Source organism: Neodiprion pinetum, chromosome 5, assembly GCF_021155775.2.
Source record: "Neodiprion pinetum isolate iyNeoPine1 chromosome 5, iyNeoPine1.2, whole genome shotgun sequence".
Classification (NCBI taxonomy): domain Eukaryota; kingdom Metazoa; phylum Arthropoda; class Insecta; order Hymenoptera; family Diprionidae; genus Neodiprion; species Neodiprion pinetum.
Genome location: NC_060236.1, coordinates 3,140,803 through 3,168,702, shown reverse-complemented (window position 1 = coordinate 3,168,702; position 27,900 = coordinate 3,140,803). Strand labels below are relative to the sequence as shown.

General features: G+C 39.0%; 4 protein-coding genes across 7 annotated transcripts; 1 reads left to right on the top strand and 3 right to left on the bottom strand.

Annotated features, from left to right (window-relative positions):
- Positions 1-11: 11 nt before the first annotated feature.
- On the bottom strand, positions 12-3,146 carry LOC124218589 (transmembrane protein 120 homolog). The gene is made up of 6 exons (XM_046625186.2): positions 2,680-3,146; positions 2,274-2,392; positions 2,035-2,193; positions 1,877-1,969; positions 1,564-1,781; positions 12-1,388 (listed from the first exon to the last, which is right to left on the bottom strand). Exons 1-6 carry the CDS (start codon positions 2,746-2,748, stop codon positions 982-984), a joined length of 1,065 nt encoding a protein of 354 aa, XP_046481142.1. The 5' UTR covers positions 2,749-3,146; the 3' UTR covers positions 12-981.
- Positions 3,147-3,467: 321 nt separating this feature from the next.
- Rnb (R and B) lies at positions 3,468-8,030 on the bottom strand. Of its 3 annotated transcripts, none has more exons than XM_069136522.1 (8): positions 7,814-8,030; positions 7,014-7,270; positions 6,705-6,925; positions 6,106-6,536; positions 5,591-5,864; positions 5,186-5,370; positions 4,849-5,110; positions 3,468-4,778 (listed from the first exon to the last, which is right to left on the bottom strand). In XM_069136522.1, the coding sequence occupies exons 2-8, from the start codon at positions 7,266-7,268 to the stop codon at positions 3,845-3,847; spliced, it is 2,562 nt and encodes an 853-aa protein (XP_068992623.1). In that variant the 5' UTR covers positions 7,269-7,270; positions 7,814-8,030; the 3' UTR covers positions 3,468-3,844. The 3 variants fall into 3 exon arrangements, with proteins under 3 accessions (XP_068992623.1, XP_068992622.1, XP_068992624.1); XM_069136521.1 differs by lacking the exon at positions 7,814-8,030 and adding an exon at positions 7,361-7,676 and having other exon boundaries at positions 7,014-7,275; XM_069136523.1 differs by lacking the exon at positions 7,814-8,030 and having other exon boundaries at positions 6,328-6,536; positions 7,014-7,275.
- Positions 6,914-15,529, top strand: RhoGAP1A (Rho GTPase activating protein at 1A). The gene is made up of 14 exons (XM_046625162.2): positions 6,914-8,148; positions 8,251-8,775; positions 8,911-9,391; positions 9,648-9,876; positions 9,948-10,227; positions 11,420-11,599; positions 11,683-11,898; positions 11,968-12,087; positions 12,172-12,416; positions 12,549-12,810; positions 12,896-13,178; positions 13,312-13,582; positions 13,656-13,827; positions 13,896-15,529. Exons 2-14 carry the CDS (start codon positions 8,662-8,664, stop codon positions 14,289-14,291), a joined length of 3,249 nt encoding a protein of 1,082 aa, XP_046481118.1. The 5' UTR covers positions 6,914-8,148; positions 8,251-8,661; the 3' UTR covers positions 14,292-15,529.
- A 283-nt stretch (positions 15,530-15,812) lies between these two features.
- On the bottom strand, positions 15,813-22,160 carry Tbh (tyramine beta hydroxylase). Of its 2 annotated transcripts, none has more exons than XM_046625174.2 (10): positions 21,601-22,160; positions 19,497-19,650; positions 19,243-19,389; positions 18,900-19,147; positions 18,369-18,522; positions 17,602-17,865; positions 17,058-17,288; positions 16,801-16,929; positions 16,533-16,707; positions 15,813-16,408 (listed from the first exon to the last, which is right to left on the bottom strand). In XM_046625174.2, the coding sequence occupies exons 1-10, from the start codon at positions 21,630-21,632 to the stop codon at positions 16,281-16,283; spliced, it is 1,662 nt and encodes a 553-aa protein (XP_046481130.1). In that variant the 5' UTR covers positions 21,633-22,160; the 3' UTR covers positions 15,813-16,280. The 2 variants fall into 2 exon arrangements, with proteins under 2 accessions (XP_046481130.1, XP_046481129.1); XM_046625173.2 differs by lacking the exon at positions 21,601-22,160 and adding an exon at positions 19,737-20,998 and having other exon boundaries at positions 15,814-16,408.
- Positions 22,161-27,900: the final 5,740 nt, after the last annotated feature.

Here is a 27,900-nt window from a genome sequence, read left to right as displayed (position 1 = left end):
TGTCGTTAACGTAGTTTTATAGAAACTATTGTATTTTAGATATTCGGTTCCGTTACTGGGGTTGAGCGAATAAGTTAGTGAATGTACATGCATACATATTATTACATGTATAATGCAATGTGTACTATTGCCATTAAAGATGATATTATTTTAACAAATCACTGTATTCTTTGTAAGCGATCATAAATCACGTTGTTGAGAAAATTCCGCACTGTGACTCGGTATAGGTGGGACTGCACATACCCAAATCAATGACAGATACACTGACAATGTTGAAAATCACAGTACATTTCATTTTTCAACGAAATATCCCATGTATAGACATACGCGCGTGTTTGTACCTGTGTATGTAATATGGTTTTGTCACATGCATATTCTACACTAAATTTATATTTTTTACGCTAAAGTATGGAAAATTAGTTCGCACAATTCTTATACGATATGACTGTTCGGTTATGTGATAAATTATACAATTCACTGTTATTTACACATACACATTGTACATCAAATACATTAAATGTAGAGAATTATCATATAACACAGCCTGTCGTACATACACAGTACACATGCGTTGTATTCATTTACGGTATACAGCAAGATTCGAATAATACAACGTAATTAGAAATGTTATAAAGCTTTCCGTTCGCAATATCCAGCGAAGTACCACATTTTCACATGTCAAGCATAAGAGAAAAGTGATAAGAAATCGAGAAATGCCAGTAAATGTTGTTCACTGATTGATGTTGACATATTTTTCAGAATGCTACATTATGAAAATACAAAATAATATGTTCAAGTCACGAGATAACGCTACTAGAAAAAAACCTATTGACAATTACATTGAACACGCAATTTTTTCAATCTTAATAACCCGCCTGAGTAAGGTAATTTCTCTGAAATTTGTTGGAGTGGCAATGGGGCATTTGCGAGGTTTGGGACCATGTTTTATAATTGCCAGAAGCTCATTCTAACGCAATTAGTTTATTCGGATTTATTCTCAGAGTTTTTTTTCACAGTAGCCTCTTTTCTACGTTCTGTTATTGATGAGAAAACGCCTGGCAAGCTGTTTCGAACGCGCTCGCGTAATTTCTGGGGTATAACCATAACCGTAGTTATCGTGTTTCCTAGAAAGAGCACGAGAAATGTAAAACTCAATACGGGAACATGCCAAGTCGCCTCAGGATGCCATATCAGCTTGTAGAGTGTATAGGCGTTGAACAATTGAAAAAGATAGCCCACAAATAAAAATGGAAGAAGAAATGACAGTCCGCGCCACATCCAGGAATGAAAACCTTCGATTGTTATGTCCATGTTGTGCCGCTCACCCAAGGCCTTCAAACGATATAATACACCGTGTTGATATCGGAACTGCAGATATTGAACCACGCCTATAACATATGACATTTGTAAAATTAATTAGGGCGATTAAAAAGTCAATTTTTTAATATCCTGATTTTTCAGGTTACCAGGTTAATGAAATACCATTAATGTCGTAATTTGGAAATAAATATCGAATGAAATGGGAACACGCATCGAAACGTAAATATCAAGGTAATTACTCACTAATGTAGACGTTGAACCACATAAACTGGCCACGAAAAGCATACCAAGGACCTGTATTTGGCCAAACCAATAGAACTCCGGATACTACAGTTGACAAGAAATGATGAAAACGCCACCAACCTTTTATTCTTGATCCATTGACCTTCAATATACTCTCACGTATAGTCAATGTGCAGTAATACCAAACCAAGAGAAACATGAAGCTTAGCTCCAGTGTCCTAAAAGGTGAATAGACCCAAAATTATCTTGTTTGTTGCATATGATAGCTGCTATATGGTACAATGATAACGACATTCTGATCAATAGATCTTACCTCACATTGGTGAAGAGATTAACAACAGATAAGACAAAGCCGATCATCGACAGAACTAACTTGAATTTCTCATATTCGTCTTTGTACTTAAACCTGTGGAACGATACAAGATTAACTTCATTTTGAAACTTAAATCCCACTAGAGGATGAATACTCACTTGTCCATTTTGTTTAATATTGAAACATTGACATTGCCCAGTATGATCTTCAAGTAAGTCCCGTTTGGTTTTGGCAATATCTGTTCCATTTCGTGTAACTGTTCAAGTCGTCTGTTTATGTCCTTATCTAAAGATTGACGCACGTCACTAGCATCTAATCTGACAAGGGATAGACAACAGTAAAAATTTGTTGACATGTTCGCTTCTCTGAGATTTTAACATGTAGTCTTTCAACTCACTGCCTGAGAGACTTGGTTATCACGTTCATTCTATATCGCTGGTGCGATATTCCCTGCAAACATTTTGCCTGAAGCTCGCCTACCTCTTCCAACTTTGCACAGTACTCTCTGTTCAACGCCTGTAATATACAAAGCATATGTTTATCTGTGAAGAGGTGAATTAGAGGAGATAATGTTGTGGGATCCCAACTGATCAATTAACAAATCTGTATAAGGTGAATATTACGTTACAATTACGACTTGAACGAAAATCGCGATAAGCAAGTAACTAAGTCTATATGTACGAAGGTGTTTTGGGAAATAACTGCAGACCTAGTTGAAATTCAAAAGTCTGTGCACCCTTTATCTTAACCTAAAGAATTTATAGTCTATCATTGTGACTTTAATTATTCAAAGATCTCCGTACCTCCAAGACTTTGTACTCTTGCGTTAACTCATTCCAATCCTTGAGACAAGTTTCCACGTCGGTATCCATCTTTGCCAAAAATCCTTAGGTTCGGATCCGAAAAATCGAAACTCAACGCGAGGTTTGGCGGCTACTGGGTTCCGCGTCTCCGCTCTGTTGCGTAAAGCAACGATGACTTATCGGTATTCGATTGACGCGGCAGATAAACATGGGTAGTATAATCGCACTGTCGCTACGCCGTTTGTAGATGAAGCCCCAATCAATGCCGCTGACTGTCACCACTTGTCGAACCGAACTGACCACGGTCACGTTAACTTTGGGGGGATTAATTACCACGACCTTTGTCTTTTACTGCATTCACAACTAGCGAACGACCGATCGAACTGGACTGATTGTGAACTAGACTGAACACTTCGAGTCCGGGAATAGACAAGGTCGGTAGTAGCCAAATTATTGTCCCATCTCGGCAAAGAATGGCGCACGCTACGCTTCGCAAAGTTTGTTACACGGTTTCAATGGCACTGACAATGACTACTGGTTATTCGTACTGTTGCGTATAATTGCAATAATACGACAATACAATACGGGAATTCAATTTCACTGTAATGATCATCTTTAGGAAACATTGCTTCCTAATTTGTTTTGTGCATGTATTTGAAAAGTTTGAAAATAGAGTTGACTAATTTATACAGGTTCAACATATACGTGTAACTTGAAACGTTCAATTGAAATGAATAATTTTCACGACTTATGTTGACATGCACGATTCTGGGATGACTGAACAAGGATTCTATTTATTATATTACATTTATTGTTGTCACAGATGTCATTTACCTGCATCAACATGCTTACAATTATCAATTTACAATTACCTTAGGATTCAGGTCACTCTTTGAAAAATCTTACTAATATTACTGTCAAATTTATGTAAGCTGTTCTATTTCGCTTGAACTGTTGTTAACAAGCTTTGTCCCTATTCTACTTAACTTTCCGGTATTGCCTGCACATCTCGGAATTTTTCATATTTCTTTGACTTCGATTATTTCGCATTACAGCCCAATATTTCTATTTATTATTTAATAATATAAGTGGCCGTTAATTTGGGGCGACATTGTGTAGAGCAAACCATTCAATGAATTGTTCTCTATTCTTTGCCATGAATCATTCAATGACAAGAAAGTCCAGTTTTTAGTACTTGTTCGACATCATCGATGAACAGTGAAAAATGCTCACTTTTTGAAAAATCCTCAAATGCGTCCAATTTCTCAGGTTTGGTGGATTTTGCGGTTAAAAATATTTTTATACAACCAAGTCTAAGCTCATGGCAGGAATTGGTACGTGCCCAGTGCCATGTTCGACTAATATTTTGAAAATTGATATTTAAAAGGGATCGTTCTATCAACGATTCAAGAATATCTGGCATCAAAAACTTATCAGCTAAAAGTACAGCGTCTAGTAGGGATTCGATATTTCTTTCATTATATGGCATACCATTTACTGCTAGTAGTAACGTATCCAGACCTTCTTTGGACGTATTCTTCAGGTGTACCCTGCGTTTACCAGACTCGTAAAAATTTCCTTCCAACATTGCGGAGAAAACCTCAGATTTTTGACATAGAATGTACCGATACGCATCTACGGTAGTTCCATTGTCTAGCTCAAACGTCACTATTGCAGGCTTTAAATGATTTTCTAAATTCTTAGCGTAGTCAATTCGAGCCACACCTTCCCCTTGGCTTCTATCGACTAATTCTGGCCGGATGTCTAGAGCATTAGCCAACCGACAAACGGCGTGGATTGCATTTACGTGCAAACAGTGCCTTTTGTCAGCCAAGACCCGAAATACCAAAGTTAAGCCATCGTGCGTTTTCAACAGGATTCGAAGTGAATCCTTGGACTGTATTAAATATGGAATCGACACAGCTATAATGAATTTGTGAGTTTCTTGGCCTCGGAGCAATATCGAAGCAAGTTCGCCGAGGGCACAGCCCGTTTCTGCCAATGCACACAGCTGCCGAGTGTACTGCTCTGAACCGCGCATAGTTTGCAGTTCGAAGATGAATCCTTGCTTCAACAGTGTGACCAAATAGGCTCTATTCCTGAAATGTGAAAAAATTCACTGTTACTACGGGAATTCGTCAACGCTCATATGGATAAAGATCATCTTGCCTAATAATTCTAGCTAGTATTCTCGATGCTCTACTATTCTTCGTTGTTCGAATATAAGCGATCAATGGCTGGATCATTGCAGGGTCAGCCAGCTTGTCAACTGGTTCATCTGAATGGCTCAAACGACTTAGCAGCGATAATGTCCATATGTCAGCTTGTTTCCTCATCGTCGTCATTTTGAAAGCATCACCAAAGTCGTTTGACTCTGCTGCAGATTCCAGAATGATGGATGAGCAGCTTTTTGTAGACTCGACCTCATCATCTAACTCAGTAAAAATGTTAAATGAGCAATATATATTCTCTGGAACGAATAATGCATGTTTCAATCGTTTAGCACCTTCATCATTTTCAGCACATTCAGTATCGCTGCATACTGGACTGTAGTTTTCTTCGGCGCTGCTATCTGTTTTGTTTGTATCATCCTCAAAGAAGGATTGGAGGGGTGGTGTGCTCGGTGGTGATGAACACATACTTCTAGCACTTCCTGGACTCCAGTCACCTTGTTTGTAGTCCAAGCTGTACCTGGTATTTAAATAACTATCGTAGCCGGTAATGTGTTTTGAGTTTAATCATTATTTTGCATTGAACACGTAATAAACGATGCGGGTATTTGAATAAAATGAAGACTACTGTTTCACCTTTGCGGGATAAACTATTACGCAATTTACATTGAATTCAATGCGATGATTTTCTCAGATGTATCATTGTTTAGCCCTACTGGGTATGTTTTGGCATAACTCACCGTCCAAATTCGCTCCTGTTAAATTTGGTCTCTGTTCTATGGCTCAAAGGACTAGAAGCACTTCGTTTTTTTGTTACATATCGTTCTGCATCATCACCCGTACTTTCTGCTGTCATTTCTTGCAGTTTCATAATCAGTACATCCAACAAACCATTTTTTATCATTTTCAAAATGCTTGGATCATCATATATGAACTGTGCTAGAGCATGTAACAACATAGGATGATATCGGTCGTGTTCTGGTCTTTTCAAAATTCCCAGCATGACTTCTAAACCTACAGAGCAGAAATGAAAAATTTATAATTTCATCATGACTTTTTACTTTCTGACAAATGTGATTTCAGTGCAATGGCAACAAATCGCATTATTATCATTGACGGCAATCGCAATATATTTGTAAATTAAGAATTTGGTTCCAAAACACCTTCCCAAGTATGACTGCTGATTGTTACAACCCCATTGGCAGCCAGTCAAAGTCATAATTCTTGAGTTTTGGACCTCTGAATTTGAACTCACCAGTACTTGATCGTACTCGAGCGCGATTAATAGCCTCTCGACAAAATAGACACAGACTTCCCAACAATTCCCACAAAAATTTGCTATCTTCAGTTATTGACGATACAATACATTCAACAGCACCCAATGTTCCTAGTGATGGTCGATACTCCGCAATTTGAGAGAGAACATACAAGCATTTGATAGCCATTTCATTCTTTTTTTGGCTGTGATCAACTATACATTTAAACCCTTCCTGTAATTGAGAGCCACATCGTGGGTCCGATGATTGAACAAAGGCAAGCATAGCTTTCAGACAGACATGGATTAACTCTTGGTTACTCTTTTCTTCTTTTTTTTCATTGGTGAGTACAAATATAGTTGTTATCTCACGAAACGTTCCCACCTCTAGAATTTCTTCACGACTGCTTTTTGTTGAGGACCAAATATTCCTGGAAAGCAGTAATGTTGAACTATTAGTACAATGGTAGAAACGAACCTATGTTAAATATATGTGTACAGTAATGTTTTTGGCAGAGTACAGTTGAAGTTACTAAAGTAATATGATATACTTTATTACCGACATAAAGATTCTTTGTAAAGCCCAAGAGTTTCTTTACCTGATAGCTCTAACAGCTGTAATTTGAACACGTCGAATTGTCTTTGCGGATTTCAACACGTTGGTAATAATTCTAACAACACCTGCTTGGCACAAAGCTCTAGCATGCCACGAACATTCGGCCAGATTTCCAATCAATCTGCAAGCACGACATTGAATGCTCTGTGACTTATTATTTTTCAAAAGATTCGTCACCTCGGAGGCAGGGTTTCTGCTGCGAAACTGAGATCAAATTTTTTGAGATTATATAAAATGTTCGGTCAATAACGAACTTTTCCGTGAAAAATTTGACAACTAAGAAGAGATTCACCTCGATCCTGACGTATGTGTGGAGGCACATGTTAGCCAGGACACTCAACAATAGATCCAAAATCTTGAGACTATCGGAGTGAAAAAGTTGAACTAATAAAAGAAGACCTCCGTCCAAGACAAACTGTTTTTGACATTTTGAGTCTCTTTTCAAAAGTGTCAATGACGAACAAATCTCGGTCTTTGAATCTGACTTCAAATCCTTGATCAGGTTGAGGCTTAATTGCCTGTCATTTTTCTCACTGCTAGTTGACATTCCTAACCTTAAACAATTTTTTTTTTTTTGGACAACGTCAGGCAAGCCTCGGGAAGTGTTCTTAAATATTTTTTATGGGATTCTCGTAATACAGTTTGCTTATTTTCCAGAATTTTTTTGAGCGCTGCTCAGGTGAAAAACATTTGAAGTTTATTTCTTCATCCTATGACAGACGCCGAACTTTCAACGTCAACTCGACATTGCAAAGAAGATACAAGATACTGTTTAGCATTAGAAGTATACAAGATCGCGGGAGTTAATTTCGGAACGCACTCGAACCGTGAATAAATTATGACATCGACTAAAAAATGCTAAAGACGGTGAATCATGTTTATTTTTTCAAAACAAAGGAAATTGTGCCGAAAGCGCGGAGGCGTTACAGTTTGAACAATGAATGATTTACTTCTTTGGGTGCGTTCCGTAATTAGCTGGCAGCTAGCAGGGCTGAAAACTCCCTAGGACAGAGGCAGAGCTACTTACGAACTGGCCATCGCAAAAGAGATGAAAGATTATTGATAGTTCTGATACCTATTATCGGAACGCACCCTTCGTACAGTGTGCATAAACGGCGAGGAGACCCCCTCAAAGCTCGTGAGTCTTGATTCTGATTTTCTTTTTACTAGCGAGAACAGTGATAAATACTGTCTAGACCAGTGGTAACAGCTTCAATCGGAAAATGTTCTTTTCATCGGAGAAAACAAAATCCGAATCTGGCCCCGGGCCCATGTAACTCGTAAGTTTTGTAGGCAAAAGGACAAAATCTTCTATATTTGGGGAGTTCATTCAGTCGGAGAATCCTCCAGGGATGATTTGCAGCCACATGGGTCTGTCTAGCGGTTGATTATGATGTATTTAAAGTGAGGAATGTGTCTAAATAACGGTTAGTAACCGGAAATATTTACGATTGTACCCAAGAAAATCAAAATCTGATCAAAAATGAATTCAATGAGTGCCGTGGGCTAACGTAAGAAAAGTTCCCCAGACAAATTTGTTGTGGCTTTCCCGGCACGGATTTCGTTATTGCGTAGTGGGGGTTTCACCAAAGACGTCCGTAGGTGTTGTAAGATGACAGCCGACTAGTCGGGCAGGTCGTGAAGATTTTTCTGATGGATCATCGTTGACCGATTGCTCGTTTGCGGTCAGCTCACTGGGATTCAGTTCGCTGTACACAAATTGAGCAATAGCAGGATTTCGCGGGCTACGAAGTTCCCACGTCACGTTCATGACGGCAATTTTCCCCGAATCCGATAAGAATCCCAGTCTGCCTTGAGGAAATCGTGAGTTCCACGGAAAAGCGCCCACCAAGTGGCAACATATCGCGGGGGTCTTGTATATACAGACGTACGCGCGATGTACGCAGGCCGAGTGATCTGAGATAGTTCATCTATAAGTGATGAGCGTATTTGGTGACTTTCAACGGGTATGGGTGCAGAGATTCCCGGACAGCACCCTGCCTGCCGCTTGGGAGGAGGACGTCCGTGCCAACCTGGTGAAACACAAGCAAAAGGTGAGTAACATCGTGGATTATTTGACTCAGTGCACATTTAGACAATGATTTTCTGTCATTTGACAAGTGTCATCGCTTTGGCTATTGGTCGCATGCACAATCAGTATTAAATTTGTCATGCTCTGTACTTGACAGGTCACTGCGCTACGGGAGGAGCTTGAGAAGGAAGAATTTTATGTAGAATATCTAGAAAGACTGTTAGCTGATGTAGAGCGTCACAAACAATTATCCAATTGTCCAAGCTTTGCAGCTGTGGAAGAAAAAACAACAGCAGTTGAAGCCCAGATTAAAAATAGTTACGAAAATCTTGAAAACAATTTACAAAATTCCGATAAACTAACCGGCTTACGCTCAGCCCTCGAATCCTCTGCTCCGTCTCTTCCACTAAGAGAGGATATAAGCAAGCTCCAAGATAAATGCGTGTCTGAATTAAGCTCAACGTTGAGTTCTTGCAAACGGCCCAGGAGCGAGATTCCAAGAAGTCCTGAAAAGGTGCTTGAACTTAGGAGAAACAGTAATCCAGATGTTCCTAGTAATTATGTTACCGTTATCGAAGTAACTGGTAGTACGAAAAAAGACAAAAGTGAAGAAGTAACCAAAGATGGCGACGATAAAGGTAATGCAACCAATTTCTTCATTCAGTAATGTCAATACTGCATTTGTTTTAGACATATTTATTCTTGAAGTATGGTTTTAAAATAGCACACATAACAAATTATACGATAATAATTGTAGGGTTCTTCGGTACATTTTTTATTGTTTTTCTTTGTTCTATTTTTTCATTTAGTGGAGTATCTTCGAAAATTGCTTGGCTATATTTAAGGCTGAATTTAATTTAAAGGTGTTATAACCTTTTCATGTTGTTTATCTAGAATCTGAGAATACAATAAATGAAGAGGCCGAAGATGGAGATTCTGAGGCATCAGATGATGAGCCACTCTATGATTCAGTTGCTTTGGATCCGACGGGAGAATATGTTTACATTGATGCACGTGTTGCCCCACTTACTAATAGTAATCGAGTACCTCTTCGAAGGCCGCCGTCGCTCCCTGACTCACCTGGGAACCAGAGCAATTATGTCAACATTGACTATTTTATACAGTATGGAGTTTTGTAGTCACATATATTGACAAGCAAATATTGCATTATTCAAACAACTTTATCTCTTCCAGGCACAGGGCAGCTTTGGACAGCGAGGACGAGGAGGGTGCGAGTCCGGCTCCCCCAATCCTACTCCGTGCACTGAGCACTGACAATGAAACAGGAAGTAGTGATGCAGAGCCGCTCAGTTTGAGTGAAGGAAGCTTAGAATCCCCCACACCTACGACACCACGAAGACATGACAAGGGTGGGGAGCGAGATGACGATCGAACGTCAATGGTCAAGTGCATCATAAATTCCGTCGTTGACAGTGAAGCTGTTTATGTAGAATGTCTTTCCGTCATGCTGCAGGTGATATTTTATGATACAGTAAAATTTGAATCATATTTGAGATATTTTGAGAAATCATCAAAAAGATAGGTATCTAAAAGACCCTTATCCAGCTTCAGAAATGTTCGAAAAACAATATGGTGCAAATAAAGATTATATATAGCTTTCTAGCAGAAAAGCGTTCTAAAAAATCAATTTTACGATGTTCTAGGAAAAATGTTGATGTTTAATGAAAATATATGTGTGTGCTACATATCCAAAGTTGACCTTTTTCAAGGTTTTTGGTTGAAAACACATTTTTTTGCACTTCTTTGAGTGATTTTTCTATTAGCGCAATGGATCAATACTTTGATTTATATATACACAAAGTTTAACGTCATACTACATCACATATTTGTAAAAGAACGTGCTGCTCCATTGCACTGATTCACAAATTAATGAGAGAACTGCAAAAAATAATGAGTTCTCAGCCAAAATCCCGTCAAAGATCAACTTTGATCATATAGGATGAGTCATTCAATGTGTTGAGAATGGAAAGGGCTTAGTTGACGCGAAGTCACGCACACAATTCATAGCACTGTATATTTATTTATTTATTTATTTATTTATTTATTTAAAGATTAACGGGATATATCCTTGTACATAAAATAAGATGTAATACGATATATAAGCATTAGGTGGCATGGTAGTGTAGTGTAATTTACAAAGAAATGGCGATTCATACTTCACTAAAGCTCTAGAGAAGTTACTTATAATATGAAAACTAGTGATGTATGGATCAAACCGATTTACATTCTCATTATATGATGCTAACAGATGGTTGATTACAGAGTAATTACGGAGTTTCTGTGTATGTATCAACGGTAAAGGTAATCATGTTAGAGTGATATTGATTTGGAGAGATCTCATAGCTTCTCTGATTGGCTGGAGGGGCGAACTTTGCATTAACTATGCTTCTCCCATTCTCGATATATATCGAGCGACTCACTCTGTATAACACATGCATACATGTTTATTAAACATCCAAATTATTGTTACAACTGTACAGAACTAATCTTTCAGAGCGTGCATGTATCTATTCAATGTATGTATATGAACCATTTTGTTATTCAACCATTTTTGAGGCTGGAAAAGGCCCTTACGGGAATCCATTCTTTCACAAGTCAAAGTGACAGGTTTAAAATAAATTGTGCGTTTTTGTCTTCTTTTGTAGTATATGAAAGCTATCAGAGCTACATTGACAACATCGCAGCCTGTGATTTCGGAGGAGGAGTTCGGCACAATGTTTTATAAAATTCCAGAGCTGCATGCGCTGCATAGAGACTTTTTGGAAGGTTTGCGAAAAAAGTCGGAGAAGTGGGATTCCCGAACTACGATTGGAGAGCATTTCAAGGTGCCTACTTTTTATTTCATACTTGATATACCTTATTGAGGTGGATGAATATTTTGACAATTATTTTAATGTATTCCTATCAGGTGATGGCAAGCAACATTGGCCTTTACGGAGCTTTCTTACACAATTATGCCCGTGCCACGGATACTGTGCGCCGATGCAGTGCCAATTCCGCTCAATTTGGACAGATCACAAAAGATATTAGACTGAAAGGCCTACCTAAGGGACAGGGACTCTCCCTGGAAGATCTTCTTCACAAGCCCGTTGCCCGTGTTCAGAAGAATGCCTTAGTACTGCACGTGAGTAGTCGTCTTTCATTCAATTTCCGGTAAAATCAAACGAATTCATTATGGACATGTCGATTTCAGGATCTCCTTAAGCACACGCCGTCAAATCACGCTGATCACACGCCATTGTCCGAGGCCTTGGCAATGACTAGACACTTTCTTGATGAATTTAATATTATTCAGACAAAATCTATGTTTCCTGTAAGTATTTTGACCCAATTTCCTTTGCGTATCACATTTAATTCAAAATACGTGATGAGCCTAATGTGATCCTAACTATTACAGAGCCATGACCGAGCCCAGAGAAGACTGGTTAAGAATTCGTTTGTCGTCGAACTTGCAGATGGGCACCGTAAATTGCGACATTTATTTTTGTTCAATGACGTTATTGCCTGTGCAAAATACAAGGCTTCTGGAAGAGACAAGTTTACTTTTGAACTGAAGTGGTACGTTCCTCTAGGTGAGGCTCTCGTCTCGGAAGATAGTGGCGAACCGCGAGAGACAAGTCCAGCAAACGTTGTTGCTCTCAGGTATACATATCTTGTAACACATAATAACACAAGTTTTATTTTTCCTAATCATTAGATGGTTTTATGCCTATTTTTGTTTATTACGGCACTATACAGTATACACAAACTATAATATATTTCTCTTCGAGATAGATCTCAGGCATGCACGGTAAGGGACCAAATTTTATGGGAAGAAAAGAACGATGAGAAGAGAATTAGGATCGGTGGAAGAGGGTCGGAAAAACATCGGAAAAAATTGGCTGAACTTGAGGCTCAGCTGGTACTGGCTTCCCCAAATCTTGTTCTACGGGTTGCGCATAAAGGGCAACACCGTACCCACAATTCGTACACTTTCTTTCTCTCCAGTGAATTTGAACGTGCGCAGTGGGTCGAGGCTGTTGAAGCGTTACAACAGGTACTTTGAAACAGCAAAATACTTCTGAATCAAAATAATTGAATTAATTAAATTTCACTGACCATACTCGCAAATCAATTGTTAGGGTGGCCAACCTCCAGGGCCATTGCCGTTATCCATGTATGAGCTCCAGGCGTGGGTTACCGCCTGCCGGACTTACCTGCAAACTGATATGGGCAGTTACCTTCTACGCTCGGGACGAGACGAAAGTCTCTTACTGGGTGATTTGCATATTACCCTACTCGGACTCACACCTCCTGGATTGGACAGGCCTGGAGATCTCTATGTAACGGTGGAAGTCGACAGCTATGGCCACTATTTCAAGCGGGCCAAAAGTCGGATTGCCAGAGGTCAAGCACCAACTTGGGGTGCGTGTAGTTCCATTAGGGCAGGCATTAGTACACACTGCAATAGTACTATGCTAGATGACATTTTTAAAGCACTATCTATTAAAGGATACTTTGATTGGTACGGCATAATATTTGGTTGATTCCCATTTAGGTGAGACTTTCGTTGTTGAATTAGAAGGAAGTCAAAACGTAAGGATTCTATTGTACGAAGAATTTGGTTCGAGAGCTGTACTAAGAGGTAAATGTACACAGCGACTGAGTAGATCATGGCTTCAGTCCGAACAAGTTGAGAGAGCCTTGAGTCTAGGCCCTGCGACGCTTGATGTAGTACTAAAATTTGTTCCAAGCGAAGTAACGCTACGAAGAGTACCTTCCGCTAAACCCCAAGGGCTGTTTGGTGCAAAGATTCAACAAGTTTGCAAGTAAGTAATACATAAAACAGACACGTTTAGACTAGGGTTTTTATCAATTTACATAAACATCAATTTATTTCAGGCGAGAAAAACGCGACGTTCCTTTCATAGTGACTGCCTGTGTTCGCGAAGTTGAAAGACGGGGAGTTGGCGAAGTCGGATTGTACAGAGTGTCCGGTTCAGCTTCTGATTTAATCAAACTTCGAAAATCATTCGAAAGCAATGCTTACGAAGCTGAGCAACTTCTCAAAGAGGTAACTTGGTGACAGTATGAACTCGCATCTACAGTTGGACAGTCAGCTGATCCGATTCATAATTTCAGGTGGACGTTCATTCAGTAACCGGCGTTTTGAAACTTTACCTCCGTGAAATGCCAGAAGCCTTATTCACCGACGCACTTTATCCTGCCTTTCTTGAGGCCTTCCAGACCGGAGAGATGACTAGGGTAGCTGCTTTAAAAAGAGTCCACGAAAACCTGCCGCCTGTCAACAGAGCCGTCATTGACTTTCTCCTGTCTCATTTGATTCGTGTCAACAAACACGAGGCACAGAACAAAATGTCCCTGCACAATTTAGCTACCGTATTCGGACCTACACTCCTGCGACCCGGTACTCATTCCCGCGCGGATCCAAAGAGTCGAGACCCTCTTGCCGCTGGAACCGTTGACGTTATGGCTCAGGCCGGGATCTTATATTGCTTCCTACAAACGCACCTGTAACAAAATCAATCACTCTAGTCCAAGATTGGCGACGTACAATTGACGTGTACGCTATCGACGCTTTACGATAGATGACAGGAATTCAGTATTTTTGGGTTTCGTTATACGTTTTTTTTACAGATTTTCTTTATACGATCTATATTACGGACGGAAATGATGTAGCACTTGATTAGTTATACGTATACGCCGCATAATTCTATATCCTAATATATTATATAAATATTATAAAATAATTCGAATTAGTGATATCAGGATTGAATATTTAACCACTGGCAGTCGAACAGCAACGAGTTTGGCTGCTTCTACAAGGTAAATTGAAGGTACTTTGATAAATGATGATGAAACGCGTCGTGAGGTCTTTTCACGACGACGATCTGAAACGACTAGATACTACATTATATTTTTTACTATGGACTTTTCTGCGGCCAATACTGCCAAAGTGTGCTTGTGAGAATTTTTCTATTTTATGCTTTGTCGTGGTTTTCTTCCTTTTGATTTTTATTGCTATTATCATTTTCATCATCTCGCCATTTGATTATTCCATACGCGAAACTTTATTTACAAACTACCAGGTACGAGAAAGGTATTTGTCATAGTGAAAGTTCTCACGTACATATTTAATTAATAACGAGAGAAAACCAGTGTTCATGCGTCTTCTACCAGTTGTGCACAATGTTTTGTAGTGTAGTTATGAGTACCGGGTGTAATTTGGATGATTCCGTTCTTTTCTTTTTGCGTCAAAAGTTTTGGGTGTCTTGCGTTTACGCGCAGCTAGTGAGAAGAAGAAAAGTTTATTAATAAAATCGAAGGAAGACACTCAGAAAAACGGAAACAATCGGATAGAGAAAGATCTGTAAAGACAATTCATTCTAATTTTTAATGCGCATACACCGTGTATTATAATACCGTATAATATATTACATATTTTTTAATTTTATACTATATGATCACAACTAGATAAGCAATTGGCGTGGCCGTCATTTTGTAATATATACCTACATACATATACATATATATGTGTACGTAACACACACTTGTGTTTGGATTTATGGTATAAGATGAGAGTCAATCGATTAATCTTGTAACGATAATGTTGCCGAGATCGCGTAGCTAAGTACGATCTGAAATACGTAATGTACACATTTATACCGGACAAATTATACATCTATATATTATATATAAACATATAAGATATGAATATTGTATCAATATACATCATTTATATAATCTTTCCGCAACTTCCGTTGTTTTTTATATATGTATCGATATTTTCCATCCAACTAGATCGTTTGGATGAATGAAAAGCATTCTTTACAAAACTTTGATAAGGGGAAGGCGAGCAGCCTCGGGGATTTCCTGGGGCGTTTGGCAACTTTGCTTTTATCAGGCTTCTTTGATAGAGTGCTTTCACGTTTTCTTACTTTAGTGCACACTCGTTTGGAAACATAAAGCGAGTTTTATAAACGTCTCAGCATCGTGTTAGCTCTTCAATAATTTTCCACATGAATACGCACTTTACATGTCCTTGGCCCATGTTTCCTTTTGTAAACGAAAACGTATTGTTGCCTTGAATCGTTTACCCAGAACCAATATTTTTATACACCTACACAGAAAGTCCGAGCTGAATCATTTACTTCAGCGTTATAACGTCCTATAAATACCTAAACCTGGCATGTGTTTCATCCACGACAAACAAGCCAGATAATAATTGCGGCAGGGAAAAAATAATTTTATCAAATTTTGCAACATAGAAACTTCTCAAAATTTAATACATCAAATCTCAACTGATCACTGAACGAAAATTTTCTGTTTTATCACATTCACTTTTATTGATACATTTTCGCATTTTACAGGACAATTCAAAGACCAAATGGGGTACATATTTTTGCAACGAGTGCATCTTCACACATGAATCTGAATAATATATTTATTTTACGGCATACGTTTCTTTGAAGTCTTCAAGTGTATTCTAATTATATTCCGTAATGATTATGCGTTTTCGTAGATACCGAGGCAGTCACGAGCTGGTGGAGACAAGGGCAACCGGATCGGTGTCAACGCCGCGTTTTCCCATAGCCCTGGAAGTCGGGAGCCATCCGAGCTGTTACATTGCATACCTGCGGGAAGGAAGAAAGCGTCGACATCGTCCAAAGAGAGTGTTAATGATCAGCTATGGAACTTGGACCAAATCGTCCCGTGAACCTGGGTCCTGACCAAAGCCGCAGCTTCATTACCACGTACTTAATGGCGCGGCCATGTAAAGATCGTGGAGGGCTGCTATGCGGACCCTGTTCCATTCGATGCTGTGGTAGTTCTCTGATATTCCCTTGGCGTTCGACGTCGGCTGGTTCTCCCAGTCTCGCATGTAACGGAAGTATGTCCTAAGCGCGTCGCTGCTAATCGCGCTTTTGCACACCTGGACAAGTTACGCAATTTAACGATCGATTTGCGGTGGTTGCAGATATTATTAGCATTCTCAATGTAGTGCAAGTTCGACAATCGTACTTACCTCTAGTCTCGTACTCGGATAATAGTGAATGTAGTTGACGCACATCTCGTCCGATATCGCGAATCCACCCAACGTGACTTTGGACCTCTTCAGACTGTTGTACGTGCACGTTGTTATCAAAGAATCCCCCTGAAAGTGGGTGCTGAGTACAATAATCTATATGTTTTTGTTACGAAGTATCGAGATGCGTAAAAAGGAACAATAATAATAATAGCAGTAACAGCGATAAATTACACGCTTCGCCGAGAAATACCTACGGGCAAAACGGTGATGGGTTTGGGGAGTAGTCTGATTTCCTGAAAATGGGTCGAGTAGTGATTGTCGTGGTTCAGTATCGGTAGTTCAATGCCGTCCCTTACGTGACGAGTCGCGACCTGCGTACCGAGCAAATGGGTGTGAAGCTGAGACCCGAATATTTTTATTCCTTCCCTGGGCAAACCAACTCCGGTACATTCCGCTATGCAGTGACCCGAAAGAGTGAAGGCTTCCTAAACGGCAAATTCATTAATATTGGTATATGCGACGTGTGTAGAAATAGATCCTGAGATGTTAGATTTTTATATTTCCGAAGTTTCGATCGATCAAGTTTGATCGAGAATTCAATTTAACGCAGATTTTTAGTTGAAGTCACAAATTGTTCAGTGGTAAATTTATTTAAACTGTGGTTGGTGAGCCGCCCAAGAGAATAAGATATACCACTTAGTTAATTTAAACATCGCGCGAGTATCCGTGACATATTTATTTTTTAATCAAACCTAATCGATCGAAACTTCAGGCTAATTAAGGTACATAAATTCTTACCTGCCCGGGTGGTATTGCCATCTTGTCCGTGTATTCAAGACCGAGCTCTATTACGCCCGCATCGTACTTCCGAAGGGTTTTTGTGAGAACAAATTGAATTCCCGACGAATCTACCTGGCCTGAATGTAACTCGGGATTGTTGTAATGAACCTCGAGCATTACATGGCGATTGAAATCCTCACCGCCTATCGGAAGACCAGCTTCATCCGGGTAAACGAATGCCTCCGCCCCCATTGCCCAGGCCGCCAGTACCTTTTGACACACCTGCAATCGCCCAAGATGGTCAGTTCAAAATAAAAGGTATTTACAAGTTGATTGGAATCTCTTGATCGCAACTTGCCTAGTTGCTAAAGGAAAAAAGGCTCATCAATGTCGCAGTACTTCGACCACCCTGATGAAAATGATTCCTACGATATTCAACGAATTTTTAGGGAAATTGGGCGATTTCGTGTATAAAATTTCGTGAAAAAAATTATTTTCGTACAAAATTATAAATATGCATAGTTTCTCATACAAACTTATAGATTTCTCATCGAAATTTGAATTTTTTCAGTAAAAAATCTACAAGCTACTACAATTTTTAACAAAAGATACCCATTGTTTGGGAAACACTATGCATATTTAAAATTTTATAAGAAATAATACAAAATGTTACAATTTCTGTAAAATTTCGTAATAGTAGAAATTTTCACCTGGACACCAATCTCGTCGAAAAATTTCAAAGAAATCGTTGAGCTACAATAAAAGAAACGAATCTTGTACTTCACCTTGGTTTCCTCCGGTCGATCGGGATGATTGCACGGGCCGGCGTATGAGGGAATAGATCTTTCGGGGGGCCCAGCGCAATGGAATATTTCCATATGATGAACAAGGTGCTCATTGCCCGGTTGAATCACCGGTCCGAACTTGAGGACGTGGTGCCTGTCGAACAAAAATCAATCGGATTATCGCTATAACGCACGTAATACAATATCTCATTATTTGAAAAAAGAAACGGGTTGATAAAATTTCCAAAAGATTCGGCCGAGTCCAGAAACGATCGACATGGATCGGAAAAAATTCAGGAAGGTTCGGGCGGGTCCGGAAAAACTGGGACTAGTTCGAGCGGGTCCGGCAACCGTCGATGCTGATTAGAAAAAAATCGGTCGGGTTCAGGTATGTACAGAAACGGTAAAAACGCGTGAAAATGAAACCGGAACGGGACGCAAAAAAATCAGAAGGGTTCAGACGGGTTTGGAAACGGTCTAAACAAGTCGAAAATAATATCATCCTTTCGCTCGATTTGTTTCTTGGCCTACCTGTCTCTCAAGGAGGAGGGAAGCTTGTGAACGTTGCACCAGTAGGTCGTTTCATCGCTGGGTACCTTGACCTGGCTTGCCAAAAGTTCTAATGTCCAAGCGTCGTTCGGGACCGGCGCTGCGCGGTGAACCACCCTGGGTAGTTGAGCCCTGGACATCCCCGTCACCTTGGCGTCGGAGACTTGCAGACCCGCGATGGAGTACAAGGGCCCTTCGCCTTTCAACCAGACAATGTGCGTCGTCCCATCCTGATGGGTAGTATGTATAAATCCGTCGACATCGAATAATTCTTACAAGTGATATAAAACTTTGGTTTGTATCACGGCAATTGTGATGGTCATACTTCGATAACGTAGTCCTCGTTGTCGCAGGTGTCAAATTTTCTCGTATAAGAAAATTTCGTCACATTTCCCCGCTTTTTCCATAAAAAGTCTTTGCAGTCTTGTTGATCGTCGACGCTTATTTTACCGTCTTCATCCGCCCAAACGTCCTGCAGGAAAATATTTACTGTACGTCCGGAAGAATTTCATGCAATAATATATAGAAAAAGTAACGTCGATATTGGGTAAAAATCGGCTAACTAGCCAAAGGTGTTACTTGTAGGTTTATTTCCCGATGCCAGCCTGACCACAAAATGCAATAATCAGCCGGGCTCTTCTCGCCGTAATCAGAGAATCCAACCGCAAACCAGGTGTTATCTTCACCGACATAGTGAACTTCTACCATGATCGTTTCGTCCGTCAGTTCGACCCTAAAAAAATGTTTCCTGTCATGTTATATCAGAATTTGATGTATTTTTCGGAGTCGGTCGGTTTACTGCAGGTCGAAAAAATGCACCTCCAGTGAAACGTCACATCGGAACCCAAGGGTATCGAATGTACGCGGTTGCTTTCCGTCCCTCTTTTTGATACTTTAATGGTATTTTCAATCGCTGGTTGCCCATGATTGGACTGGGAGAGACTCGTCGTAATTCCTACAGCGAGAAGCAGCAAGAATAACATTTTCATGTTTGCGATGCGGGACGTGATACTTTGACAAAGTGATCGATATACTTCGCGAGTAACAGATTAATTATTTTCTAAATTATTTTCTGGGTAAGACGATGCAGCTAGACTTATGAAAAGAGCAAACTTCGGCGTTGGGAATCGCGACCTCGTATTCGGTACCAAGTTCGAAACGAGACTCAAGACTGCCGCGCATCCGACGAGCGTATTTCCACCCCGACAATGTATAGGACGTCGACGAAGACGGGGATACAGATCCTACGGACGCCTGCGCTTCTACAGGATCGCGCATCTTCAGCGATTTTTATCCAGAAGGTATCCCAAGCCTCGGCCTTTATAAATATGTTATATTGTATTATTAATAAATTTGGCCTAATATTTTTTTTACTAAAAGTTGAAAATGCTGGATAATTTGTTGGAAATCATCGCTAGCAATAACAATTTGAACGCGACTCGTCATGGTTATACGTATTTTCATCAATGTAATCAACCATGAAATTAACTCCAATTACGCGAAGATTGCTTGATCGCTTTGCTAACGATAAGCGAAGGAGTCGATTAGACGAGGTTTTGCGGACCCGGATAACTGATATTTTTGGAGTTGCGTTAGCACGTAGATTGAAGCGTTGCTGAAATTCTAACTATTGAGATTAGGCAGCTTATACGATTTTGCAATATTAAAACGGGCGAAGGTGAAGTGAAAAAAGGATAGCGCGCAATCCTCCTCTACCACGCGTTTGAATCGCGTGAAAGCATGAAACTCCCGAACGTTTCGACCTCATTTCATTAGGAGAGTGCCGTGAATAATATGCAAGTACGAACTGCCAATGGACCCCAGGGCACATTCCAAAGGGGTGATATTGCATTCCTTCGGGCTGACGCGACGTTTAAGAAACCGCAATCAAGAAATTCCTCGGTTATGAATTTCGTTTCCGTTATACAGAGTCATCTATACAGCTGCCGTATACACGTATAGATCACAAGATCTTTTCAAGATTACACGTTAGCTTCTCAATCCGATAGGGGATGACAGCTTCCAATTTATTTATTATATATGTATAGGTGTAAACATATATGCAGCTGAATATATCAATGGGAAAGACAAACATTGAACTGCAAAGATACATAAATCTTCTCTGCTACTGTGTCATAAAGTGTTTCGCAACGTGACGCAATGCTTGACACTACGTTTTATATGTATGCACATGTATATATAGAAACAGATCTGCGTCCACACGTATTGCATTGTTGTGCTAGCATTTCCAATTATTGAAAAAGAAACTAGATTTTCTCTTAACTACTCAACTGTGAAACAAACTATCCTCAAGCACCAGCTGCCAAATAAATGTTGTTTTTTTTTTTTTTTTTTTTTTATACAGTACGATAGTCGGTTGCTAAATTTAAAAACGCAAAAATAAACGCCTGCGGCGGAAAATATATTATACTTATAGATATTCGTAAAGCCATATCATACATATACAGTATCCAATAATCAAATATTATTTGCTTCCGCTACATTTGCATCGGTAATCGATCAGAACAATCAGGTATATGTGTTATATTTAATGATCAATCGCGCTTAGATGAATTATTGTAACTTAACACGCATTCAGGCGCTAATTGGCAGCGATTAGCAAGCGAATCGAATGAGATAAAGACGACGACACGACAGCTTTCGGTTTTGCTTGCGTACATACCTATGCGTGGACTTGAATGTTTTCGCAAGCATTATCGTGAAAATCAACTGTATTTTTCTTTACACATTTTTTATGTATGCAAATGCAAACATATATCTGTACTTTTATAGCTAATTCGTGCGTACAAGTTGCCGAAGATCAAGGATTCAGGTTATCCGTACATTCAAACACGTCGCACTGACTACACAAATATCCAGTTACAGTGGAATAATTAAGATCGATTGAGATTAATGACACGCCATAAATGCATGAGCCGTTTATTTCTATTTACTTAACTAAAGATACATGTATAATGTATATAATGGATGATACGTATCTGGTGTCCCGCCTTCTTCAAAACCCTGCAACCAGCTCAATAATTTACTAATTTATACTTTTAAGTTCCGCGTTGTGACAACAAGGATCGTTCAGATACGCGCAGGTGTGTGTATTTGTCGGGGAAAACAACCTTACCGTAATAATCTCCCCAAAAAAAATCGTCTGAAAAGTTACTAAATATCAATAGTTATTCGGGGAATCCCCGTGACGTAAAATTACTACAATTCTCGATTTAAAAAAAATCGCATTCTCACGTCAGTTAACGCATCTCGTCTAATTCCCATTGTCAATGGTAAGAGGAAAAAGAAGAGACCTGTCAGAAGACATTGACCTTCCTCGCCTCGCATCATTGCCTCCCTAGAAATAAGAAAAAGTTTCTGCCGGCATAGTTATTCGTTTACGTATGAATGTAACATTGCAGCACACGACGTCGGACGGTGAACCAGTGAAAAATTTGCGATCACATAGATTGTCGACAAGTCTCGTTCAGCGTCGCATCGGCACGGCATATCAGGGCCGTGTTACCGCGTAGCGTCGTTGCCAACCGAGAAGGTCGGAGGCGTGCGGCAAGGAGGGGATGGCAGCGGGTTCGAGCGGTTGGGGGGGGGGGGGGAGACAAGGAGGGGATGCGGGTTGTCTAGCGATGGGGGGGGGAGACGGTTCCAGCGAAACTTCGTTCCGCGTCTCTCATCAGTCAGTGTCGGAGAAACTTGTGAACGGTTGGAGGCACATCCCGCGACCGACTTCTTGCGTGAGGAATGTAATCTCTATGTGCCGATTGATTCTCCTTGTCTCTGCGCGTGACCAGCAACAACTTCGACTCCCTTAGGTAAGATTAAATTGAAAAGAATTACCGTGTATTATATATGTAAGAGAATAATGAAAGATTATTTGTAAAAATTTTTTCTCACGTTTCTGTTTTCGATTTATTTAAAACTGTTGTATGTGTATATCGTATCATCATTTTTGCGATCAACGAGTTAAACGTTACCGTATAATACTGTAATCGTTAACCTTCGTGACATCAATTTTACACGTGGCGTTGAGTCACGCGTGAGATCAGGCGTCACTGTGTAGATAGAATTTTCTTTAACCCAATGATTCGCGGGTAATATAATATGGGTAGTAATTGTGAACCATTTATGTTATTTACTCGAAGCGTAACGCTAAGAATTAGTAATGTAGTTTTTTTTCTTAGTTATTCCACTTGTTAGTTGATTCTTTAATTGATGTGCGGGACGAAGCAGCGCGTAATCTAACAGACTGTAAGCTTACGTCGTGTTAGCTTACTTGCAATACAACACACTTTTGCACATGTAATCCTTTAAACGCGAAGCGATTCGTTTACCATTTGAAAAAGCTCGTTTGAATACTCGTCCGGCGCTAGACGACGCGTCGGTAACCTATTCACGTGGAGTCAAAGCTCTCGAATCACGTCATACAGGAATAGCGGCCCCCCAAACCAGCTGACCGACAGACGACCGAACGTTTCACCTTGAGACCTCCTGAGGGCCAAAGTCTCGAGCCGACAGGAGCGTTGCATTGCGCCGGTTGATGCACTCGGAAAATAATAAGCGAAATACAAAGCGGAGGAAGCTGAACTCCCGGCACGCGTTAACCGCTTGAAATCTAATCACGTTTCGTCTAATCGTCATAGTTGTGACTCCGATGTCATTTCATCTTAAACATGGTGTGATATAGATAATAATTAACCGTACGGGCAAGCCTTCGGAGTCCACATGCTAAAAATAGAATCAGGTTTCAATTGCGGCTACGTCATTGAAATTAATCCTCTCCTATACTCTTCTTACAACTGGCAATATTATAGGTGAAATACTTCGTAAAAGATGCTGATATTTTTATCAAGCAGACGGACCAGTGCTCACTTATCTCTCACGGTTATAATTTTTTTTTTTCCTCAAACATTTACTCCCGCGATAAAATATAAAAAACGTATACATATATTTACATCGAATGGCGAAATTGAATCGTATTGATAAGTATTCTTACCACCTATTTTACATTGTTTTTTTTTTTTTTTTTGGGATATTTAGAGAACTTTTAAACATATTTCTTTACGATGTTTTTGCTATTTCTGATAGTAAACTAGTGGGTTTTCAATAATCGAGAGTAATTGTTGCGATGTAATGTAAATTATTATTGTTGACAACAAATTCGATTGACAAAGATCGGGAAAATTTAAGGAATAATTTATTTCCGAGAAAGTTAACCCTCTACACGTATAAATGTTTTATATAAATTAAAAGTTTTTAGGGTCGCTGATTACGAAACTAAAATCGGATTTTGTAAATTCAAGATGGCGGACGAAAATTTCAAATTCGATCGAATCCGGAAAAAAAATTCTGTTCATAGATTTTTGAGGCTGCTGATTACCAATCTGTAATCAAATTTTGAAAATTCAGTATGGTGGATCCAATCAGTTACCCCGAAAACCCTTGCATAGAGTGTTTTACCGGATTTGATTAAATTTGAAATTTTCCTCCACCATATTGGATTCACCACTTTGAATTTTCGAAATCTGCTTTCAGATTCGTAATCAGCTACCCCAAAAGCAAAAACTATTATGTTGTTATAAAAGTTAACTTGGTACAATAATCTGTGACTCAAAGGGTTAAACCCGTTACGCGAGGGGTTTAAGATAAGGTGGAAAACTGTACTTTGGCAGAAGTTAGTACTTATTCATTTGCAACGGTATGTTTTTTTTTTTATTTTTTTGTTTTTTTTTATTTTTTTTTATTCGTCGGCGATCGCTGTTCTAAATTTATGCATGTTGGTGCTGCGCGTCGAGACGCGACAGCGTAGAAATAGAATGAAACAACATACGTATTTACTTATAGTTATACTTAATACACGTTCGACTCGCGTCTGGTCAAGTGGAAGAAATCAGTCAATAAAGTCTCCTTGAAAAACTTTCATGTTTCATTATATTTACACGCGCAGACTTCTTTTCGCGACGAGTCTCCTAGCTCTCGGCAACAGTTGTAATGTGCAGTCCTCTGCATTTTGCAAATCATGCTTATTATGTAGGCTAAAGTTTTTGCTCTCGCAATCATGAAACACATTTTTGCATGCCTTTTTCTACAGGGATCTACAACGGACACGTTGTCTTCACTTTTTGCAACATGTACAGTATTTATTAGCAACGTTGCGAATCGTACGGTATATAAAATACGCGCGTATTATATATATATTATATTTATAAGTATAAATACGTGACTTTGAATCGAACTCGTTTTTGTTGCAAGCAGAATATATTTATCGGCAACGCGCCGTTAGTGGTAACTTATTGTGAATCTAGTGATTAATATAGCTGTAGTCGTTCTACATCGGCTATCAATTGACTCAACTGCAAATTACACCACGCGATTGTTTCGTACTACTATATTTGTGTATAATGAGAGCTTCACGATCGATCAATTTTATTCCAGGTATAATACACGTGAGTTGGTTTTTTCAGATACAATAATTGTTGTATCGGTGTGATTGGAAAATATTTTCGACACAGTGTATGTATTATTCGAGAGTAATGATGTACGAATTATAGTATTTTAGGAATGAGCAAGAATCTATAACCGATAATTCGATCACGTGAAGCTGTTCGTCATCATGCATGTTTGGTTGAAATTATACTCAGTAGGTATCTTGTTATCAGCGTTGAATCACGTTCTTATTTACAAAAATTCGTGTTACGTCACCGGCGTGTGCATAATTCACAGATCGTCGGTAATGGTTAGAATTAATTGAAGTACATAAATTACGTGTAAAATTATTCGGTACAGGTTTTAGTCAGATTATGATTTTTATATCGAAATTGCAGAACGAGGATCCTAAGTGCATACATCGAAAACTGAAAGAGATATACATACGAGATGAGAAAAGTATCCATAGAAAACGTGAACGGTTTCAAGGGTCAAATATAATGCTGATATATGGATTGACTTGTGGATTTTGTTACTTGCGAAATATCGCGCTTATAATTTCTGACTTCACACAGGGCACACGTATTTTACAAACGAAAATTATTTTTTGAAAATGAATTTGTCCAACTTGCTTATAGGTGTAAACACTTTTCCGAGATTCTTTAAATGTATAAACATGTTTATCACGGTACACCGTCAAGCTAATTAGGAAGGAAACTATAATTTTCAAACTCTACATACGTTATATCTGCTTATTTTAAATGTAAACCCGATTTTACGCGAAAGATGATATACCCGATTGCCATATCATATTGAAGTTAGTAACGTTATCGTAACGATTCATGCTGAGGAAAAACCGTTATTTCGCCATTTTGGAATTGTCTGAAATTCCGTGAACCGTAATAAAACAAAACACATTCATATTTGGAAGTTTTAGTTCCTTAAAAATCATTGTAATATTAAGAAAATAGGAATTTTTTTTCCCGCAATGTTTCGTAACGACAATTTTACACCAACTTCAACCTCGCATTACTTTACATAATACGATTTTTCTCGAGAATTGTTATGTACGGCTTACAGCTCTGTTTGTACACTAATTATCGTCTGCGTTGCGGTTAAAATATAAAGGTAATATAGAAATATGGAAGTGGACAGGAAAGGGAGAAAAAAGGCATAGAAACATTAATAAGAAAGATTATGTATCGCAGTTACACGTGGCCTGAAGGCTCCAGGAAGGTTTTACAAGTTGTAAATTCGTTTAAAGCTGTTTAGAAGTATCTGAGGTCAATTAGTACTACATATTTAAGTATTTATTTTTAACCCCCCGTGACGCGTACGTTATACGCATGCGGTAGTAGTTATAATTCGCAGTCGCTTCCTGCCGCTTAGTATTCGAAAAAATTAGTATATGATATTACATAAGCTGATTTATCGCGGTCAATCTAGTAGAACGATACCTATACGTTATGCTTCAATGTATGATATATAAGTATATACCTGATCTACCCGTATAACCGTGTTCTACACCTATTTTTTGCGTTATCTGTATATACGGAGAAGATCACGTGTAACATTCCGAGAATATTGTAATATATTCATTATACCTTCATGCAGAACACCTCAGCCAGACGTACATGCATACACTTACCCCTGTACGTTTTGTATATACGTAAGTGTGTGCATGTGTACATATTTGTATAACGATCAATGTGGATATATCGTAAATACGGCTCTCTCATTACGATCTTCACTCGTTCGGGCTTGGACGAATAGAAATAACACGGCTCGAAAGAACTCCGGAATCGTATCGCGTCTGTTACTTCGATCAGTGTGAGAATTTATTTTTATCGAGTTTAATTATAAATTGATAGCCGGTTACAGGATTGCAATATTTGCTTTATCGATTTATACCAATTTTTCATTTATTAAACGCGAAAATTTCAACTTATTATAGAATAAGCTCTTAATAATAATTGCCTTCTTCCATCATCACGAAATCGTGATATAATTATTAATAGACCAGAGCATAATTTCCTATCCTGAATTTCAAACGATTGTCTTCACGCATTCTTAAATTTGGTTTGCAGTGGACAGTTGTCTTTATATATGTAATTTTTCCATCGTCTCTCATTTTCACTTTTTGAATTCGGCAGGCAAGTAACAGACTCTGGAAGAATAACGGTCAATTAATTCTTCAGGAACAATTCAGTATATTTGTATTTATTTGTTTATTTATTTATTTATTCATATCAACCCAATTACATAATGTATAAAATAAAATAGTCCAGACGTTTAGTTGCCGCAACATGTGTGTGTTAATAAGGCATGATGCTTTAAATTCTAGACACAACTTGGGAAAACTTCAGTTATATTGAAATGTACATTTAGATTTCGTCTTGATGTGATAGAGATTAGGATTATAAATTTTTAGCTTAACTGTGTATTTATTGCACACACTCGCAAGTCGCACTGATGGTGAAACGAGCGACGAGTTGGTATCCGTTGCAGAAAGAAAGAAGTAATAATTATTGCGTCTTAGGGA

Bases quoted from the DNA above. Each gene is read 5' to 3' on its own strand.
- Rnb (XM_069136522.1), bottom strand. From the start codon at position 7,268: ATGTCAACTAGCAGTGAGAAAAATGACAGGCAATTAAGCCTCAACCTG. The intron at 5,371-5,590 runs GTGAGTTATGCC...TTTAAATACCAG, and splicing joins AACAGGAGCGAATTTGGACG to GTACAGCTTGGACTACAAAC. The intron at 4,779-4,848 runs GCAAGATGATCT...TTCACATTTCAG, and splicing joins ATACTAGCTAGAATTATTAG to GAATAGAGCCTATTTGGTCA.
- LOC124218589 (XM_046625186.2), bottom strand. From the start codon at position 2,748: ATGGATACCGACGTGGAAACTTGTCTCAAGGATTGGAATGAGTTAACG. The intron at 2,393-2,679 runs GTACGGAGATCT...TGTATATTACAG, and splicing joins AAGAGTACAAAGTCTTGGAG to GCGTTGAACAGAGAGTACTG. The intron at 1,782-1,876 runs GTAAGATCTATT...TTCACCTTTTAG, and splicing joins AATCTCTTCACCAATGTGAG to GACACTGGAGCTAAGCTTCA.
- RhoGAP1A (XM_046625162.2), top strand. From the start codon at position 8,662: ATGAGCGTATTTGGTGACTTTCAACGGGTATGGGTGCAGAGATTCCCG. The intron at 12,811-12,895 runs GTACTTTGAAAC...ATCAATTGTTAG, and splicing joins CTGTTGAAGCGTTACAACAG to GGTGGCCAACCTCCAGGGCC. The intron at 13,179-13,311 runs GTGCGTGTAGTT...ATTCCCATTTAG, and splicing joins AGGTCAAGCACCAACTTGGG to GTGAGACTTTCGTTGTTGAA.
- Tbh (XM_046625173.2), bottom strand. From the start codon at position 19,906: ATGAAAATGTTATTCTTGCTGCTTCTCGCTGTAGGAATTACGACGAGT. The intron at 19,651-19,736 runs GTGCATTTTTTC...ACATTTTTTTAG, and splicing joins GATGTGACGTTTCACTGGAG to GGTCGAACTGACGGACGAAA. The intron at 19,148-19,242 runs GTATGACCATCA...ACTACCCATCAG, and splicing joins ACGAGGACTACGTTATCGAA to GATGGGACGACGCACATTGT.